The sequence below is a fragment of the Meles meles genome, chromosome 17 (assembly GCF_922984935.1).
Source record: "Meles meles chromosome 17, mMelMel3.1 paternal haplotype, whole genome shotgun sequence".
Classification (NCBI taxonomy): domain Eukaryota; kingdom Metazoa; phylum Chordata; class Mammalia; order Carnivora; family Mustelidae; genus Meles; species Meles meles.
The window spans coordinates 68599097-68619029 of NC_060082.1; the positions used below are offsets into that span (position 1 = coordinate 68599097).

Genomic DNA, 19933 nt, shown 5'->3' on the forward strand with positions numbered 1-19933 from the left:
CGGCTCGAGCCCACACTGTCTCCATGGCATCCACTGCCGAGACGGGCTGTGGCTCAGACAGGGAGCCTGAGGGAACACCCAGCACGCTCTGAGCTCCCCACACTGACCTACTAGCATGTGCCTGACATGTGTCTCCGAGCTCGGCCTCCCCACGGGCCCCACAGCTGTCATTCTAGCACACGGGCACGCACGCCAACTGCACTCAGTTTATTGGGCACCTACTAGGGACAAGGCACAGTTCCGGGTGCTGCGGGGTACAAAGACAGAAGGCTAGCCCTCGCCCTCAAGGGCTCACAGTCTAGTGGGAGAGAGACACGCTCACAGGCGAACAAAAACACGGCTGGACGGGGCGAGCTCCAGAACGGAGGCAGGACCCGTGGGAAGGCAGGCAGCCGGGCAAGGTCACGTGTGCCGAGGCACATCGGGTGTTTGAGCGGGCCCTCCGGCCAGTCCCCGGGGAATGGGCAGCATTCACATGGACGGGGCTGACCAGAGAAAGACGTCTCAGGCACGGGGAAGGCGGAGGTGGGAGGGTCCACTGACATGTCGGCCGCTCCTGGGATGGCGAAGGGACTGAGCTGGGAGCGTGGGCTGAGGCCGGGAGGCAGGGGTGTCCTCCTAGTCGGGGTAGGACTTCGTTCTGTGGGCAACGGTGAGCCACGGAAGGTTTCTGAGCAAGGGAAGGACATGATCTCACTTCCTAAACTCCAGGCGCATCGCTGTGACACAGGATGGCCTCTCGTCTCGGAACGTCATCCGGGGCTTGCGCCCTCTCTCCGTCTCCAAGCAGAAAGCCGGCGGCCACAGAGGCTTTCCAGGGCCGCCCAAGGCCAGGAAGGCGCAGCGCAGGTAGACGCAGAGCTCACGCAGAGCTTCGCACCAGCTCACGGAACAGCAAGCAGGAGGTGAGGCCTTCTAGAATCATCTGAAAGTAAGCGGCAGGGCCAGGGAAGGTGCCCTGTGAACCCCCGTTACCTAAGCATGTCCCCGACAGGCTGCCGAGAAAACGGGTGTGGGACGAGAAACCAGGGAGCATCACCAAACTAAAGCACCTCCCGGAACCCCTCCGCCCTGCACTCACTGGGTGGGGAGACCTGCTGTCTCGCTCACTAGACGCAGAGGTGGGGCTTCTAAATGCTCTGTACAGACAAGGCTCTCCGCCGGCCGCTCCCAGAACGCTGCCTACCCATCCAGCGAGGACGGAGAATGGCGCCCCCCAGCCCCCGAGCCACCCCAGCCCGAGAAGGGATGTGAGGCCACAGCTGTCCAGGTGGACACAGCGATGCTGGTCAGCGAGGGCTCCCCCAGAACCTCTGCAGCTGCTGAAGCGGGTGCCTGGGTGGAGAGAGGCGAAGTCACGGCTGGGCTCCCCAGAAGAAACGTCCCCGGGGAGCTGGTGTGCACGTCTGGGCCAGGCCCGGCAGGACCCCCGCCGCCATTGCTGATGGTCCACAGGCACGGGTAGGGGCTGCAGAGACAGACACAGACACAGCTGAGGCCCAGCCGGCTGCCCAGCTCGCACACTGCGCCAGGAGGCCCGGGTCTAGGAAGAGAGCGGCTCGCCACGGCTTTCTGGCTCGGACACAGCACGGCCCTCTTTCTGTGGAGCAGCCGAGGCGATCGGGGACACTCCGCAGAACGAGCATGGAATTAGGTGCCCTGACCTGAATCTCCACGGCCCTGCCGCCGCCACGTCTGATTCTGAACACAGAGCTTCACCCCGGGAGCCCCACCCCGCAGCCTGTGTGGACGGGCAACAGAGCCAAAGCGGGGCGGGTGTGGAAGGCCAGGCCTGCGAGGGGCCCTCAGACCGGCAAGAGGGCTGACGCGACGTCAGAAGACCCGGGTCGGCCTCCCTGCCGCATGGCTTACTGCCTCTGCGGCCCCGGTCCAAGTCCCACCTCGGAGCCTCAGCGGCCTCACCTTCAAGACTCCGGTCACACTTGTGCACAGGCCACAGGGGCCGACCTGCGACCGGAGGAGGAGGGGAGCAGGGGATGCCCGGCCCTCGGCACCCAGGAAGGCCCCCCGCACCCAGGAGGGGCAGCGCTTGTAATGAACTCCCGCTCCAGGCTGCACCCAGCAGCTCCGCCCCCCGGCAGAAAGGCTGGGAGCTAGACCACCGCTTCGGACCTCTCCCAGTGGCAGGCCCTGCTCGCAAACCTGGCTGTGCCCGGGGAATCACTAGGCAAGTTCCGAAATAACACCGATGCCTGGGGCCTGCCGCCACACACCCTGACTCGACCCGTCTGGCCTGCGGCCCAGGGATCGGGGCTTTTGAAAGCTTTCCAGCGGATCGGAAGTTTTGCTCCCGAACACGGACGAAAATGCCTGCTGCTGCAACAGACAACACACACGTGACCTTGCCCGGCTGCTGGGATAAACGCCAGCGCTCTCAGCCTTCTGTCGTCCCTACGTCCTGACGTTTAGAATCTTGCCTCTTCTGATACAGCCCTGCCTGAGAAGAGGCTCGGTACACAGTGCTCTGCGCCCCAGTCCAGAGACTACAGACCTCATGGGGCCAGAGGAAACCCACAGAAGGCCAGGCTCTGGGGGCTGTCTGTCTGTCTGGGTGTTAGCCAGCTCGGCTGGCTGGGATTCGAGGCCTGATCTCAGAAGAGACGTTTCCACAACAACGCTCAGGGCGGGCCCCTTCCTGATGCCTCCCGGGCTGGTGGGAAAGCTGTGCACTCATTACACACTCAGTGCGTGACCTTCCGGACGTCTTTAATGCCTCTGAGCTGTACTTTCTCCAACGGTAAAACAGGAATTTGAATGCCAGCCTTGCGGATGTCTTGGATACTGTAAATGACTTCCGTGAAGTATCGAGGACAGAACCTGCCGCAAGGTTACTTAGTATCTTCAAGGGCTCACTGTCTCCCCTCCTACCGCAACCCGAATCCACGCTTTTTCCTTAGATAACCCACTCGAGCACTGTCCAACAGACACAAAACGTGACCACAACTGCGAGACTAAATCGTCTAGTAGCCACATATTTGGTGGCTCAGTGGTTTAGCCTCTGCCTTTGGCTCGGGTCATGATCTCAGGGTCCTGGGATCGAGCCCTGCATCGGGCTCTCTGCTCTGCAGGGAGACTGCTTCCTCCTCTCTCTCTGCCTGCCTCTCTGCCTGCTTGTCATCTCTGTCTATCAAATAAATAAATAAAATCTTTTAAAAAAATTTAAAAAAATAAAAAAAATAAATAAATAAAAAAGGAAGGAAGAAAAGGAGGCAGGGAGAGAGGAAAGAAGGAAAGAAAAAGAAAAATGAGGCTTATAGTTATATTTTATGGAACCAAAAGTATTTAAAATACTGTCATTTCAACACTGTTTTGAGGTAAACAGAGAAAAAAAGAGTTGCGCTTTTTATGCTCTGTTTTCTGCTACATCTTCAAGCTTGTGTGTGTGTGTTTCCAGCACACACCACCCCCCAGGACCCGCTCTGTCTCCAGGGCCCAGTGGCCACCGGTGGCCAGTGGCAGCTGCGTGGGACAGCACCGCGCTGGACCCCGAGCACCAAGGCAGCATCAGTATGAAAACCACCAAGGCCACGCGTACAACACCCACAGCTCGTTAAAGGGCAGAATCGCGGGCTCCGACCCAGACCTGTCACCAGGTCCTGCATGTTAACAACATCCCAGGGGATTCTAACTCGCCTTCCAGCGTGAGCAGCCATGCTGTAGACCCAAACGCTACGATCTCCAAACGCTTTCTCGACCGGCAAACCACACACACCCTCCGACATCTTCCAAGACCCGCCCTTCAAGGTGGGGTCCCTTTCTGGACCTCCTCACCACCGGCGCACCCATGCTGAAGGCACAGCGGGCCCTTCCGTAGCGCGTCACCGCTCACGAAGTAGTTTGGCGCCTTTTCTCCTGGGCTCATCGTGACCCAGGGCAGCCCCCGTGGTTTCCGCTTCAGCGACCAGAAAGCTGGAGCTCAGTGAGGCCAAGAAAACTGCCCAAAGACTCGAAGTCAGTAAGGGACAGAACCAGGACTAACGCCCACGTCCACCAAACTCCAGGGTCCCTTTCTGTGCTCTCTCCCGTCGTCTCCAGAAATCCGAACAAAACGCAGTCTCCGGTGTGCAGGCCAGACACCCACAGCCTGTCCCCCTGGTAGGACGGGGGGTTTATGACAACAGGGACAACCCAGCATCGTGAATTCTCAGTATCTACCGACACTCCCCCTTCCATCCTCCCCCGGTCGGGGTCTGTCTGCCTCCACCACGGTTCACACCATTTCTGGCTGGTTCCGGACAAAGGACTCCAGCCCATAAAGTCTCTTCCCTTTTCCAAACCGAACACCGAAGCATGCAGTGGAGCGGGTGCTTTCCCCTCCCTCGTCTCTGCGAGAGGAAAGCCCCTCCTCTTGCTCCCTGCACTTGCTAGTGGCTTAAGAGTCAGGACAATGACCGCGCAGCCACGCCACCGTGGGAAGGAGAACGGACTCGAGTCTCCAGCACCCGCGTCAGCCCCGAGACCACCGAGGAGCCGCGGTGCTGGTCTTACCTCGGCCCTGGGTTGAGCGGGCCGCTGGTGTGCGGGACGGACAGGATGCTGGTGTGCGGCGTGGAGGGCAAGGCGGTCCAGCTGTCAGCCCCGGAGAACACCTGCAGGTTACTGCTCGAGCTCTCGATCAGATTCACTTTGGGGGAAGAACAACAGTTAAGCGGACGGAGCGCGGAGAACAGACAAAGACAGCGGCCGAGGACCCGCTTCACGGCCACGCAGCCGCGGTCTGTGCTGCTGACGCCGGGAGCCTGTTGGCACTTGCGGAGGGAAACAGAAGAGACACGGCCTCCCAGACACACCGCGCGTCTGCCGGGGGCCACACGTTTTCATCGTCACCGCAGCGACCTGTCCTCTCCACTGTGGAGAGGAGGCCTGGAGGGGAGGGCCGGTCCGGCGCCGGTGACCAGACCCGCCGGACGCGCACCTGCACGCGCTCTCCCGCTGAAGAACCGGCACGGCAGCGTCCCCGCCAGAGCAATGGCATTTCTGAGGACCGGCCCTTCCTCTTCGCAGCAACCCGAGTCACGTGAAGCCCCGCAAGCAGGCGTCCGCGCCTCGTCTGCATGAACAGCGCAGACACGAGGCGGGGAGGGGGAGAGGACAGCGAGGAGGAAGCTTCTGGTGCCCGCGCCCGGCTGGCCCACTCAGGCCTCCTCCGGACGGGCCCTCGAAACCGCTTCAGCCTCCGCCCCGTGCCCCCCCTCCCCTGCTCCCTCCGTTCCAGACCCGCACCCCCCCCACACCCCGGGCCTCTCCCTGCCCTGCCTCTGCCCGCACCACTCATCCCTGGCGCCCCGGGCCTCTCGCGGGTCCCCTGCGGTCACCCTCACTCCCGCCCACTGCCACCGCTTTCCCCTTCTGCGCATCCCCGGGCACCGCGGCTGGTGAATGCCACAGACTTTCTCCAGCTTCGCTGTGCCCTGCGTCACCCCGGGACCTCGTGAAAGTGTGGGCTCTTTCGGAAGGAGAACCCGAGAGCCTACGCTTGTAACCAGCTCCCAGGTAACGCCACGGGTCCGAGCGCCACGGGAGCGCCCCGCGACAGTGTGCCCCGCTCTGTCACTGACGCGTCCGTGTAGCCTCGGGCTTCCTCACGCAAGAGCCCGTCCCTCCATCACCGTCCCTGTCCCTCCATCACCGTCCCCCCCGCCAGCTAGAAGAGGGCCTGGTGCCCAGCGGGTGCTCAGAAGCTGCGTTTTCTGTGCTGCGTGAGGAGGGATGCGGTGAGAGCACCGCCCACTTGCTGATGCCCTGAAGCTCCACGTCATGCCTTCCCGGCAGAGGCTGGCAAGGTTGCTGGGAGCAGCGTGCGAAGGGATACAGGCAGCTGGTGACCACGAAGGCTTCTGCAGACAGCTCGGGGCGCCCCGAAGGATGGAACCCTAACGCTTCTCCTCCACGACACCTGCCGCCAATCCTACCTCTCTCTGTCGTCTAGTGTCGCTCTCCCCACAGGAGACCAAAGTCTCCGTCAGGCCGGGTGTTTGTCTAACCCGCTCACGGACAGAACCCGGCGCACAGTCAGCCCTCAGGAAATCTCTGTTGCACCCATCACTGAGTGAGAAACCAGCCCTGGCTTCCCTTCTCCCGTCCTCCCTCGCACGTATCTAACAAGCAGGCAAGGGTCTGGGCTTCCGCAAGGCCAAGGCCGGCCCGGTGGGGGTCAGTGAGGAGGAAAGCGCACGACGGCCAGCGGCAGCTCCAAGTAAGCAGAAAAGCTGCCGACGCGCCCGAGGCCGGCCCTGCGCACCCCCAGCCGAAGCACGCGGAGTCTGGCTGCAGAGTCGCCCGGCTTCCCAGAGACCTTCCTACAAGCCCCCCAGTATGGGCCCACTCAGCCCGGGGTAGAGCCGCGGCAGACGAAAGAAAGGAGCCATGCGGGGGGGGGGGGGGGGGGTGAGCTGAGGACCCCGGGCCTCCAGCTTGGCTTTTGGAGACGCAGCTTGAAACGCTGAGTCCACCGGCGGCCTGGGAGGAGGCCCGTCACTCCGATCAGGGACCAGGAGACGGTCTTACGAAAAAATCATCAAACACGGAGAATGTCATGACTGTACGCTCAACTACTAGCGAGTGAGATGAGACATTAAAAGAACAAGACACAGAACGGCCGGTGTGTATTAGATGAAAGCGACGCCCGCTTCGGGCACTTCTTGCTGCTCCAGCTGTTTCCTGTTTCCTCTCCGGCCCCACCCACACCCACACCCCCAGGGGCGTCGTGAGCAAAACCACGCACCTGAGGGAGAATGGTTTCTCTGCATGTAGGCCGAAGGGTAGGGAGCCTGCCGGTGCCCCCGGAGGCCAGGATAGTGCTCACAGCCGTGGTGGGTGTGGGGCGCAGACAGAGGCAAGGGGGCAGCATACTGGTAACCCGCATTTCCTGCCGCGCACACGCCATCCGGGTTGGGAAAGATCCAGCCTCCCACTGGAAGAGACAAAAGGACGGCTCGGACGGACCCTGAACTTGCACCCCAGAAGTCCCTTCACATACTGCGCCTCTGTGTGAGCGACACTGCAGGTGTCCCCGGGAGACGGAGGCCGCCCCGCTGCCCCTCCCCTTCCCCCGCAGCAGCGTGGCTGGCTGCTTAGGACAAGGCCGGCGGCTGCTCTCAGGGCTCGGAAAGCCGCGGGCAATGCTGGCCCAGAGCTATGCAAGAGATCCTTCGAGTGAGTAAGTTACAGGAATGCGGAAGTTGGGTTGCTTCTGACCCACTTGAGTTAAATGAAAAGTCAGTCTGAGAAGGGGATGTCAGATGTCTGTCAGCCCCAGCCCCTAGGGAACGTTTAGTGTGCTTCACGGGAACAAGGGTCTCTTTCTGCCCAGGGGGAAGGGGTCTGTGGTTCTCACTCCCAGCCGGAGCCACGATGGCTCCCCTCACCAGCCCCCACCAGAGGCTTCTGGAAGCAAAACGTGGGGAGCTGGCTAGCACAGCCTGATAAGAATCTTGCAGAACATTCTGGAAGGTTATACAACAGTTCACAGAGGTTTGTTTTTGAATGAAAAAGACAAGAAACAGAAAGAAAAGGCACCCAAATTGGAAAGAAAGAAAGAAAATGTTCTCGACACAGGTGTCCAGTGGGCAAAGCCAGGCATGGGGTCTCCCGGAACCAGGCTCCTGTGCCCTTGGCCAGCCAGAGACCTCCGCTGAGAAGACCGCGACACAGAGCTTAGTGTAGGTGGGGCTCAGCACACGGGCCAGTACTAGTACAAAAGGCTCGTTTTTCCAGTTTTAAAACGTGCTTTTCTTTCTTCCTTCTTTTTTTTTTAAGTGCTTTTCTGCGAGCTGCTCCCTTTCTGCTCTGCAGTGGAACACGCGCCAAGGCTTACAGGAAGGAGCCAGGAGAGAACCCCAGAACCCCCGAGCAGGACAGCGGAATGCCCAAGCGAGCGAGCCACGACGATTCTCCTTCAAGTTTCTCCGGTGCCAGGGTTAACCCTCCTCCCTGACCTCACTGGCCTGGGCCTCCGCTACAGCTTCAGGGCCTTCCTCCCTCAGGGGGTCTCCCCGCCATCCCGACAGGGGGAGGCCGGCGCCCGGTGAGGGACCCCCAGTATCTGCAGGGTCCGCAGCCGCCTATCACTCACCCCACCCTGTGGCTGTCCACTCAGCCACCCAAAGTCCTCCCCACGGGCAAGGCCACAGCCTGCCTGAAGCACTGTGGTGGGAGCCAACTCGAAAACGGGCAAACCAAGAACAGGGCCGACCCGGGCCAGACCGCCAAGACTGGGGAGTGGAGAGGCAGGAGAGACCCCCAGCATGCACTTGGGACGGTCCTTAGCCTCCAGGACGTGAGAAGTCCAGTCTGAGAACTCTCTCTCCCGCCCCAGCCGCGGTCCAGCCCCTCGGGAACATGGGTTCTCTCTGGGAATCCTGGAAGGGCACACACTGGTCTTGAGTGGAAGAAACAACCCATTGAATCTTGAGAGAAGCTGTGGAACAGTCCCCAAGCAACTGTGACAGGGAGGGTCTGCGTGTGGCGGGAGGTGGCTCCCAGGGTCCCCAGGGAACCCCGCACCCGGCGTTCACCCGACTCACGGTGAGAGTAGGCCACGCGCTGGCTCTCGGACACAGCTTCGGGAGCGTCTCTGAGGTGACTCCTGGAAGACAGGGAAGTGCGCCCGGGCTGTCCAGCGTGTCACACGAGTCCAGCGGAACATCTACCCCCCGTTCCCTTTGGAAAGCAATCCCTTCCTTGGAATAAGAAAACCAGACACCTTTGGTCTCAGACGTCTTCCCCCTTCACCCAGGGTGCTTCATCCAGCATGCGATCCCCCTCGGAACGCGACCTACGCTCACGCCGATTTGCCCTGTTTCCCGCTGTCCCTCTTAGTTGGCTCTCTCTCGCCTGTGGGCAGTGCTTCTGCCTGACGGGACTCCGGCGCCCACAGCAGCTGGGTTTGCGCAGGACTTCGGGGTACGCGCGGAGCTGGGATAGGCTACACCCACCAACAACCCTGCCAGGAAAATAGCGCTAGACCCACTGAGTAGATGGGAAAAGCGGGTCTCAGGCAGCATGACCAACAGCCGGGGAACGGCAGAGCCAGGACTCCAAGTCAGGACGACCTGCTGGTCCTGTTCATCTCACACTGAGATTTCCCTAGGGCTTTAGTTATCTGAAATGAAGTTAAATCCAATCTTAACAGGACAAAGCCCATCAATCGAAGTCAATTACGTAATATTGTTCTTTTATTTTTTTCTAGAGTGGAAAAGGAAACCTCGAAGCTGTGGAGTCCCTACCTAAGTGACAGCGTCACCATTCACCATCCCAGAAGTCTCGGAACGGGAAGAGCAGAAACTACACTTCATCTGAGCCAAAAGGCCCAGAAGCGATCCCTGGCAGTTTCTGAATGGTCTTCCCTCAGACCTGAAAGACCTACTTACATGAATCACTCCCCTCTCCTGGGCTACATGTAGCTTTAAAAAAATTTAATGAAACTGTACCACTCAGAGAGAATTGGAGGAAGGGCAGAGTGGTCATTAAAACTCAAAATCACAGGGTGTCTGGGTGGCTCAGTGGGTTAAGCCTCTGCCTTCCACTCAGGTCATGGTCTCAGGGTCCTGGGATCAAGCCCCACATTGGGCTCTCTGCTTAGCAGGGAGCCTGCTTTCCCCTCTCTCTCTGCCTGCCTCTCTGCCTACTTGTGATCTCTCTGTCAAATAAATAAATAAAATCTTTTAAAAAAACACTCAAAATCACTTAATTATTTTTTTTTTTACATCTGCCTATGTTACTTTCAAGAATCGGGTCATAAAACAGAGCTGAGCAAACATTGCCAGTTAGAGGTTCCCCTGGAGCCCTGCTCCGGGGCACAGATGGTTAGGAGTTTGTTGAATGTGGAATTAAATGTCACAAACCTATTTCTATCAAAGGTAATGCAAGTTCCTTCCAAGACGAGCATAAATCTCACATTTGCAGACGTCAGCTCATAGGATTTTACTGAAATTTCTCTACTCACCTTTCCTTGGCATCCAAGAAGGCTTTGGCAAAAGGGTTGTACTTGATTTTGAGAGCTGTTATCTTCCGTTTACAAAGACAAGAAGCGTTAGTCAAAGTGGAACATACATGAACAAACGGAACCTTTACCTTCACCTGGGAACTTCTGTAACATCAGAATAACCCTCTCTCTTGCTCTCCCTGTCCACATTTCTTTGCTCAGTTCTGCACGAAAGTACTCGTGCACGGCCTCTGACAGCGCTGTGCTGTAGCCCGCGGCGAAAATGGGAAACAGCGGGATATGAGCAAAGAAAGGGCAAAGCCTGAAGTGTTAACCTCAGCATTCCTTCTTTTGTTTACTCATCTTTTTAAAAAATATATTGAACACGCTCCTCACATCGGCTACTCTTCTAAGAAGTCACCAGGAACACGGTCAGTCACGCAGGTTTGAGTCCGTGTCTCCCGGAGAGCACGGTCCAGCCTCACTCGCTGAGTCTCAGCGATCGCTTACTCGGGGATCGGGGTTACAGGAACACAGTGTGTCGCTCCCAGCCGCTGTCACTCCATCCCACGGCCTTTGCCGGCTTCCCTCTTCGGAGCCAGCGGCCACCATATACGATGTCTATCAGCTAATGGCCTCTCCCCGTGGGCTGTACGGACCTGAGGGCAGCACCCACACCTGCGATGCCCCCCGCGCTGCTCCCAGCCGGCAGTCCTAGTCAACAAATCTTTGCTCAATAAAAAAGCATTGAAAAGAATGTTTATTTCAGCAAGGGCCTGGTAGAAAGAAGAAAAGTTAAATAAAAGCACCACTCTTTCCGACCCGGGAACGGGGACGAAATCAGAAGAGGGAGGCAAGCCATGGGGTCTGACACACCTGTCCCGGTCTTTCTCCTGGTCTAAACCTGGAGAGGTCAAGGTGCGCAGTGAGACCAGCATTGACCCACAGGCCCGCTCCCCTCTCAGGTGCATCAGCGTCGACTCAGCAGGAAAATGCTGGCAGCAGAGAGAGCTCAAAGGTTGGGTTTTCTTGGGCTTGATTCCCACGGGGCATAAGCAAGGCTGAAACAGGCCATCGGGCAGCTGGGACACAGTCTCCCACACCCCGGACACACACAAACATGCACTCTCCAGAGCTGCAAAAGCCACACACACGCCCTCAAAGACCCAGACTCTTTCCAAGGGAGAGAAGCAGGAGAGGTTGGGCCATCTTGAACACAGCACGTTTTCGCCGACAAAGACAGCACCTGTTGAAATGATCAAATATTTAACCTCTGTTCCCACCGGCCTGCTAGAGGCGCTCTGCCAAGAGGCCAGACTACATAAAGAAATTACCTTTTCTCTGCCCATCTGAGATCCAAGCTCAATCAACAGCTCAGTTTAACCTACAGGCTCTCTAAACAGTTTCTAAGCCCGGTGCTCATCAGAATCTTTTGGGGAGAATTTAGATACTCTAGACCGCGTGTACCAGCCCTGGGGATTCAGGTCAGCTGGGAAAATTCTTTAAAAGCCTCCAAAAAAGAAATGCAGATGAAGGCAGCAACAAGACACCTTCTGGGTCTATTTTGGTATGGGGGGGGGCGGTGTGTTTTGTTTTCTTCACCAACAGGTTATCAAAGCTGCTGGGAACAGCGCGGGCACTGAGAGGAGTACGCGGTCTGTGGGGGCGGTGTGGGGGTACCTAAACCCACGCTCTCCCTGGAGCAACGCCATTGCTGGGAGTTCACCCACGTGAGCCAGCGGCAGTGGATGTGGACGCCCCGGGGCAGACCCTGGACGTTCCCTCTATCAGCCGATGAGACGACCGTGAACAGCCTAATGCCCACCAGTGGGCAGCTGATGGCCTGACACGCGGATGTCCTCTGCAGGCACGTCAGAGAAAGAGATACGCCTGGAAAAAAGGAGAAATCTGCAGACTACATGTGGGGCAGGAGCCGATGGATGTGAGGAAGTCCACATTTCGTGTCCATTTACAGACGCGAATACGTGTGCGGAAAATCACACTCAAAGCTCTTATGTGTCGTGTCCTCGGGGAGCAGCTCGGGAGGCGGGAGAGAAAGGTCACTTCTACTTCTTTTTCTTTTCGCTGAACATGCTTCTGTGCTATTTATTTATTACACGGGCGTTTCGTTAATAAACATGTATTACTCTAAAAAGATTTTTTTTAAGTTGAGTCAGAGAGAATCCGACCCACCCCAGCGCTTCTGCGGACGCGCTGGCCCAGGACGCCCTCCAGGGAGCCGACGGGTTGCTCGTGGCCGGTCTGGCTCCTCGCCTCTAAGGCAGGGGCTCCCTTCTGTCTGAAGAGAACAGCCAGCCTGACAACCCCGGGGAGCCCCCGCCCCGCTCAAGTCTCGCAGACCCGCTCCGGGAGCAGGGCGCGGGGCAGCAGAGGGCGCACGGGCCTGCGCGACGGAGACCCAGACCCGGGGCATCTGGGGCTCCCGCGACCGCACCTTCCTGGGCCCGCAGGGAAGCTCCGGCCACTGGCAAACAGGCGACAGCGGGTGGAAAGGGGGACCGCGCCATCGAACCGCGCCCTCCTCCCCGGCCCCCTGGGCGCGCACACCTCCTCGTTCTGGTAGGCCGTGACGGCGATGAACTGGGTCTCGGGGAAGGAGCAGTTCGCCACCATCCGATGCGCGCCCCCGACGCGGACGATGTGCACCTGCGGCTCGTACTTGTGCAGGGAATTCAGCATGATCTGTGGGGCGAGAAGCAGAGGGCAGAGGCCGCGGCTGCTGCAGCCCGCCCCGCCGGCCCGCCGCCTGACCACGGCCGGCCAGAAAGCTGTTCTAAAGAGAGTGGGCTCTGCCCAGGCCCTGCTGTCCTTTCTTTCACTCCCTCCTGCTTTCAGAACAACAAACATGGACTTTGTCCGTGAAGACATCCTGGTCTTCTCGGGAGGAGCCCTGACATCTCACCACCTGCAGAGAGAGAGGACACCGGCACCACGCCGCCGGCCACACGGCATCTGCTCTCGGTGACCCACGGAGGCCGACTGAGGTCTTACATCATGAGATGGGGGAGGCAAGAACTGTTTACGTGTCAATGTCCTGTTTCAGTAAAGCCCTGGAACCTTCCGCACACCGCCGGGGCTGAGATGGTGCATCTCCCCTGCTGAAGCCTCAGCTCCCGGGTCTGAGCTCCGGAGTCAGAGGAGGCGCGAGGACCCGGGACCCAGAGGCTCCCAACACGAAATGGCATCGGCGGGGGGGGGGGGCGGCCTGCCAGCCTCTCCCCCAGCCACGGGGCTGCCCACCCCCCTCAACCCTCCACGTTTTCTAACATAAATCACAGCCTTGCATGGTACATTCGCAGTCTTCCCAGAGAAAACAAAAGAGGGAAAAAAGCCCCGAATTCTTACTTACTCTAATTGGAGACCTTAAATAAAACCTTCCTTATTTAAGGTTTGTTTGTTTTTCTGAAAACCCAAAGCCGCTCGGATATTCTACTGACAATTATCATAATGCCCCGCTGGAAGCCGCAATTATTTCATTTAGGAGCAGCTTTTTATGAAGGTTTTTGTCTACTGCCAACATGCCACTTACACCAAAAAGAGGAGAGAGAACAAGAGCGCGGGGACCACAGACATCTCCTCGCGGGGCTGCGTAAAAGGCAGCCCACAGGACAGAACCGCGGCAGGCCGATGATTAAGTAAACCGCAGCACGCCCGCGCTCTCGCCATCAGGAAGTCCATTAAAAACTGAGAGCGCCAATTAAGACCTGTTTATTCCCGATCACATTTGGGCTCCGGGGAGTAATTGGCTTCCGTGGTAGAAGAGGCCGGTGAGGACCCCTCTAATTGCCTAAATGCACCCTTGATATTTCTTGATTGGTGCTGTGGGGCGGCCGCACGGCCGGGCGACCCGGTCGTACCTGCCCGCCTCCATTGAGCCTGTTGGTGAGCTTGACTTTGCTGAAGGAGATGGGAGCTTTCATCCAGTGGGCCCCGAAGTTGGGGGAGTCCGGGTGGATGTAGACACAGCTGTGGCTGGAGACCTCCGGCTTGCCCGCGGGCACCCACTCCCCGTTGACATACTTCCAGCGGTGACTGTCCGTGGGGACGAAATCCAGCAGGAGGGAGTACATGGCATTGGGGTCCAGCCCCGTGACACTGATCTTGAGGACGGGGAACATCCGTCTAAAAGGAAAGGCAGAAACTGAGTCACAAGAGGGATGTTAATGTGTGCGGGACACCTTGCGCCTTATCCAGCCGTCCTCCACTCTCGGGAGACCTGCCCTGGAGTGCCCCAGGGCGCGGAGAATGTCCCAGGCCTGCAGCCCCAATTCCAACAGGGGCCTCTTCTTACAAATGCATGTCACGTTGGGGTTTTTACTTTAAACCATCGTGCTCTGTTTTAACGTCCGAAAACCACTGATCTCGCCATTTAACAGAGGAGGCTGAAGCCCAAAGTTTGTCATCAGACGCCACATTCTCACAGAGACCTTTCTTCAAAGACATCCTCCGGGCCCACATCAGTCTCCACACTAACGCCACAAACCAGCCCTTCCCCCACAAAGAACGTGGGTGTGGAATAGCACAAACAGGGGGCAGGTGGCTTCATGGTAAAGGAAGTGAGGGAGCACTGGGCTTTACGGTTAGACCAATTCCTTCCCTGCGTGACTTCTCAGAGCCTTTAATGTACTAATGTGCTCTACAAACCTCTGCAAAGGTAGGGTCTGCGCACACACGGAACTGGTATGACTGTGGAACCATCCTTTCACTGAGCATTTTGTGGGAATTTGAGCTCAAGACGCACCGACCTGGACTCCTGGACCTGCCGCCCTCTAGAACAGCACCAGCAAGTTTGGTCTCGCGCATTTGCAGAGGCCCCTCACTGGGCATCTCAGTCCCTCTGGTTTGTTTTTCCTTCACCAAAGGTACTAAGTTGCTCCAAATTATCCTTAAAAGACCTGGTTTCTAGACAACCCCCCCCCCCCCACTGATTGCCCCGGACACTGGCTTGTGTCTTCCTCTTAAAATCTGAATCCCCAAACTGAGAAGCTAACAGTCCCAAGTCCAGACACTTGCTGCCAAAGCGGCCCCTGAACCAGCAGCACCGGTCCCTGACCCGCTGGAGGGTCACTGGAAATGCAGAACCTCAGACCTCACGCTAGCCCTGCTTGATCAGAAGCTGTGATTTTCCGAAGTGCCCAGGCGAGCCACAGGCTAATGCGGAAGACGTGCCAGTGTAGGGCATCTTTAGCTTTTGAGAAAAAAACCTCAGGAGGTGTGCGAGGGAGAGAGGTGGGGCTGGCTGGCCGTCATCTGCAAGGAGACCCTGGCCTTGGGGTACCTGGGTGGCTCACTCTGTTGGGTGTCTGGATCACGTCCACATTGGGCTCCTTGCTCAGCTGGGGGGTGGTGTTTCTCCCTCTGCCCCTCCCCCTGGCTCGTTACTTCTCTTGCTCAAAAAAAAAAAAAACAAAAACCCAAGGCCTAGGATTATGCATGGAAATGCTGATGGCTTGCTCCCTCCCTCGGCTCCCCAGAGTCCTCTCTCCCCTCCCCCGGTCTTGGCTCAACGAGAGAAAATCTAAATAGGAGGTTGGACTAGTGGGAGTGTGGGAACTACAAGCAACTCCCACGGGAAACCTGCACCTCGAATCCAGGTCCTGCCTGATGCTGCGCAACTCACCTCCTCCCTCCTGTCCCTTCACAACACGATGGTGACGTTCATGTAGAGGAAAACGATGGTCCTTCCCCAGGAGCTACCTGTGGCATCGAAATTCATCCACTTGCATATTCCTTTGCTTTTTCCTCAATAGAAGTTCATCTATTCTTTTCTTGTCATATTCGACGAAACTACTCCCTTCCACAACATATTTTAACATTTTCAATTATTTTAATAATATTGGCCAAGTATAGAAAGCAGAAGCCCCCTGAAAGGCACAGATGCCATTTGCCAAGAATCACCAAAGCAGACATCAGACATGACCCCACAGGCCACACTGGGTCACTGTCACCGACGGGAGCCTGGCTTGTTTCTGTGAGGCACATGGAGAGACAGTCTGATTTCCGGCCCATGGCTTTTTCTGAAATGGTGAAGTTGTTTGGTCCGGTGTGGTTTGGTTTAAAGAAAACACAGGAATGAAATGTGTAATTGTAATTTCACATATGAAGTTAAAAAGTACTGTAAGTTTTCCCGATAAGGATACACAGTACATGTAAAAGTAGAAAAGAAAAGAAAGCTCATATAACGTATCTTCGTCATACACTGAACTGGCCGAGTAAGGACACAGCCCTCAAGTACGTGGCATGGCCGTCATCTTCAGGGCATGATTTGTTAAGAAGTTTCCTATAACTCTGCCTTAAGAGTGAAGAGATGATTTGGAGCACCTGAGTGGCTCAGTCGGTTAAGCCGCTGCCTTCAGCTCAGGTCATGATCCCAGTCTCCTAGGATCGAGTCCCATGTCCGGCTCCTTGCTTGGCAGGAAGCCTGCTTCCTCCTCTCTCTCTGCCTGCCTCTCTGCCTACTTGTGATCTCTGTCTGTCAAATAAATAAATAAAATCTTTTTTTTAAGTAATAATAATAAATAAATGTAGAAGATAATTTTAAATTGCAAGAGTGTTATGAAGGAACAGTGGTGACGTCACAGAGGGGAATTAAGAGTGAAAAACTCTCTACATAAATCTTAGCAGGTCCAGGCGGACAGTAAGCTAAGACCAAGTAAGGAGAAGAAGTGAACCGTACAGACGCCAGAAATGACGTCTATAAAAGCAACTACACACGAAAAGAACAGCAAGTACATGGTCCTGGGGTCCAGACAAGCCTGGACCATTGAGGACTTCCTAGGAAAGAGATTAGGGCGACTAAGGCAAAATGAGGGGGAAAACCTGATTTTCATCTGTGCTCTGTCTCCTAGCTGTGTCACGCTCGGCCTCACCAAGAAGGTAGCATGACCTTTAATTCCAGAATAAGGGAATGTGCCATGGCTTTCCTCCTGTCATGCTGTGTTCAGAACCTGATGTTCTCAAGAACCTGTGACCGCATGAAAAGATTCTCAGCATCGTCAGCCATCAGAGAAATGCAAACCGAAAAGTGCAGTGAGGAATCACTTCACGAGGACGTCTGTGATTCAGTGGACAGTAACAAGTGTTACCAAGGCTGCAGAGAAACCAGGAGCCTCGAACACGGCCGGTGGGGATGCGGAACGGTGGGACCACTCCGGAGAACCGTCCGGTAGTTCCTCAGCCGGTTACAGACAGAGCTGCCGTACGACCCCGCGACTCCACGCATACACACGCATGCGAGAGACATGAAAACACACAAAATCTTGCACACAATGGTCACAACAGCGTTATTCATAAGAGCAAAGAAAGTGGACACAGCCACGTGCCCATCCGCTGATGAATGGATAAACAAAATAGGGCCCATGTACACAAGCGAGTACGATTTGGCAATAAAAATGCTACAACACGGATGAACCGTGAAGACATGACGCTAAGGGAAAGGGGCCAGTTACAAGGGACCACCGATTGCATGACTCCACTCATGCGAACTGTCAAAGTCGGCAAATCCAGAGATTGAAAAAGACTAGTGGGTGGTACCAGGGCCAAGCAGGATGGGGCGGCCAGGGGCGGACGGCTAGAGATGCAGGATTTCTTCTGCAGATAACGAAAATGTTTCAAAAATTATTTGTGAGCATATATGTATAACTCTGTGAATATAGCAAAAATCACCAAACTGTCAGTGGGTGAGTTGTATGGCACATGAATGATGACAATAAAACTCTTTTTAAAAGTAAAGAAAAAAAGATAAAACAAAGAAACTATAGTCCCTGGATTTTAGAAGGACACATCTGAAAAGTTACAGAATGGAGCCGGCTGGGTTGCTCCGTCCGTTGAGTGTCTGACTCTTGATCTCAGGGTTGTGAGTTCAAGCCCCACACTGGGCTCCATGCTGGGTGTGGAGTCTACTTAAAGATGGGGGGGGGAGCTTTGTGAAAAGTTACGTAAGGGTTTATTGCTTTATTCTCTTTAGTACTTCTCTACCAAGAATTTTATGATGAGTTTTCTTGTGCTGCACAGCTAACCTGTGGGAAGCGTGGCGTAATGTATAAACTTGTCCAACCACGATGCTGTGCACTTGAACATCAGACAACACCGTATCTACCTACTGAAATGAAAAAACTTATTTTAAAAATACTTTTGTTCTTTTATCGCCACACGAAGGAACTAAGAGCTGCTATGAATTTTTTAACCTCCCTTATCCCAGTGAGGAAGAAGTAGGTCCGTCACCTTACCAGTCTGGTAACTGGGACGGGAACTCAGCCCAAGTCTAGGCCCAGTCCAGCCCCTGAGCCTCGTGTCCACGTCAGCCTCCACGTCACAAGGAGCAGGAGCACTGTCCAGGGGAGTCCGTGCTCTCACCTGCGGGCAGCACGCACCCAGGCTTTGTCCTCCAAGGTGACCTGCAAGTTTAACTCAGCTTTTCCTCTTTCCTTTCCAAGGGACGGCTAATCACCGAGAAGCCCCAGCGCCCCTGGGGAGCTGAAAAACATGTACATCGACCCCTAATTCAGGAGTGGGGGGAAAGGAGAGAGAAGGGGGCAGGAGAGCGAGCCAGCGCGAGCACCAGGAAAGCAGGCGTGGCTGGATGAACGAGCACTCCCCGAAACCCGAAACCCGAAAGCCAGAAAGCCCGAAAGCCTGCCCAAGGAACCGCAGGTGGCTGGTTTCTGCCGTGAGCTCCCTGCCACGTCCCAGGAGGCCGGTCTCTGGCTTCTGCTTTCCTCACAGGCGATCTCAAGAGCCAAGGCTGCTGAGGGAGGCTATGAGGACTGAGGTCTGCAGGAAGGAGGCAGCTTTTGCAGGTGGGGGAGCAGGGGCGGCTGAAGGTAAAACTCACTTGCTCCCATTCCGCTCCGTAAGCACCTTCCTCTGTCCCCTCCCAGAACTGCCAGAGGCCGAAACAGCAGGTCAGAGGCAGGTTATGCAGACACAGACGACCCTCAGGGATCGTGCCTGTAAACCTGGGGGAAGTGTCTGGGGCTACAGGGCGTGGAAATGTGTTTCCTGATGCACAAGCTCCATTTTCTCCCCTCTCGCCGTCCAGTCCCCGCATCAGCTCGCTGCCCTGAATCGCTGGCAAATCCGACTTACGATTCCCAGCGCATGTTTTTGGATAACAAATACGTCTCAGTTACATTTGAGATGCTTCCAACTTCCGAAAACCTGCAGGAGGCAAATCCGATCAGAATTGAGTCGAAACTATTCAACTGCATGGAAACACCCGTGAAACAGAGCATCTTCCGTTAACGTGAAGATGTTTTAGTAAAGAAAACAAGAGGTGCAAGAGATTTCACAGATTTGCCTCAGAGCCTAAAATTAGTTTCTTTCCTTCAACCTACAATCGAAGTTCAAGTTCGCTGCTCAAAGGACAGGAAGGAAAGGGAGGATTCAGCAGTCAGACGCACTACAAAGGGTGCGAGAGGAGGCTGTCTCAACTGCTGCTGCTGCATCGGAAAGACAAGTGTGGAAAACAAACTTACATTTAAAAAGAGGGAAGGGAAAAGCAGGGAAAGAAAAGGAGGGAGAGGAGAGGCAGGAGAGACGGAGGGAGGAATGAAGGTCGAAGGTCGTCAGGACCCCAGCTTCTGGGGATGATGCGAGGAGAACCCTCTCTTTCCCACCTCTGATCTGTCAGAGGCAAGCCTCCTGCTGGCACACACCAACGGGTCTCCTGACACCCAGACTGAACTCTTTCCTCAGTCCATCCTATGTTATTTCAAAACTCTCTCTTCTTTTAATTTTATTTAAAATCAGTTAATTCACATATCGTGCGTTCCTAGTTCCGAGGCGGAATCCAGGGACTCAGCAGTTGCGTGGAGCCGCCAGTGCTCATGACTGCATGCGTCCTCAACGCCCCTCATCCCATTACCCAGCCCCCACCCCTCCCCTCCAGCAGCCCTCGGTTTGCTTCCCAGAGTTCAAGCTCTTATAGCGGACAGGAACTATCTGAGGACCCCCGCTGATGCTTCT

At 56.1% G+C, this 19933-nt stretch overlaps 1 protein-coding gene across 1 annotated transcript in view; it reads right to left on the reverse strand.

The window, feature by feature from the left end:
- Nucleotides 1–202: 202 nt before the first annotated feature.
- Nucleotides 203–19933, reverse strand: part of TBX19 (T-box transcription factor 19) — a 42402-nt gene continuing 22671 nt past the window's right edge. The window contains exons 3-9 of the mRNA XM_045982311.1: nt 13825–14089; nt 12515–12649; nt 9968–10029; nt 8547–8608; nt 6746–6934; nt 4510–4645; nt 203–1468 (exon numbers count right to left, since the gene is read on the reverse strand). Coding sequence (XP_045838267.1) covers nt 1183–1468; nt 4510–4645; nt 6746–6934; nt 8547–8608; nt 9968–10029; nt 12515–12649; nt 13825–14089 — 1135 coding nt within the window. The 3' untranslated portion in view covers nt 203–1182. The remainder of the gene's footprint in view (nt 1469–4509; nt 4646–6745; nt 6935–8546; nt 8609–9967; nt 10030–12514; nt 12650–13824; nt 14090–19933) is intronic.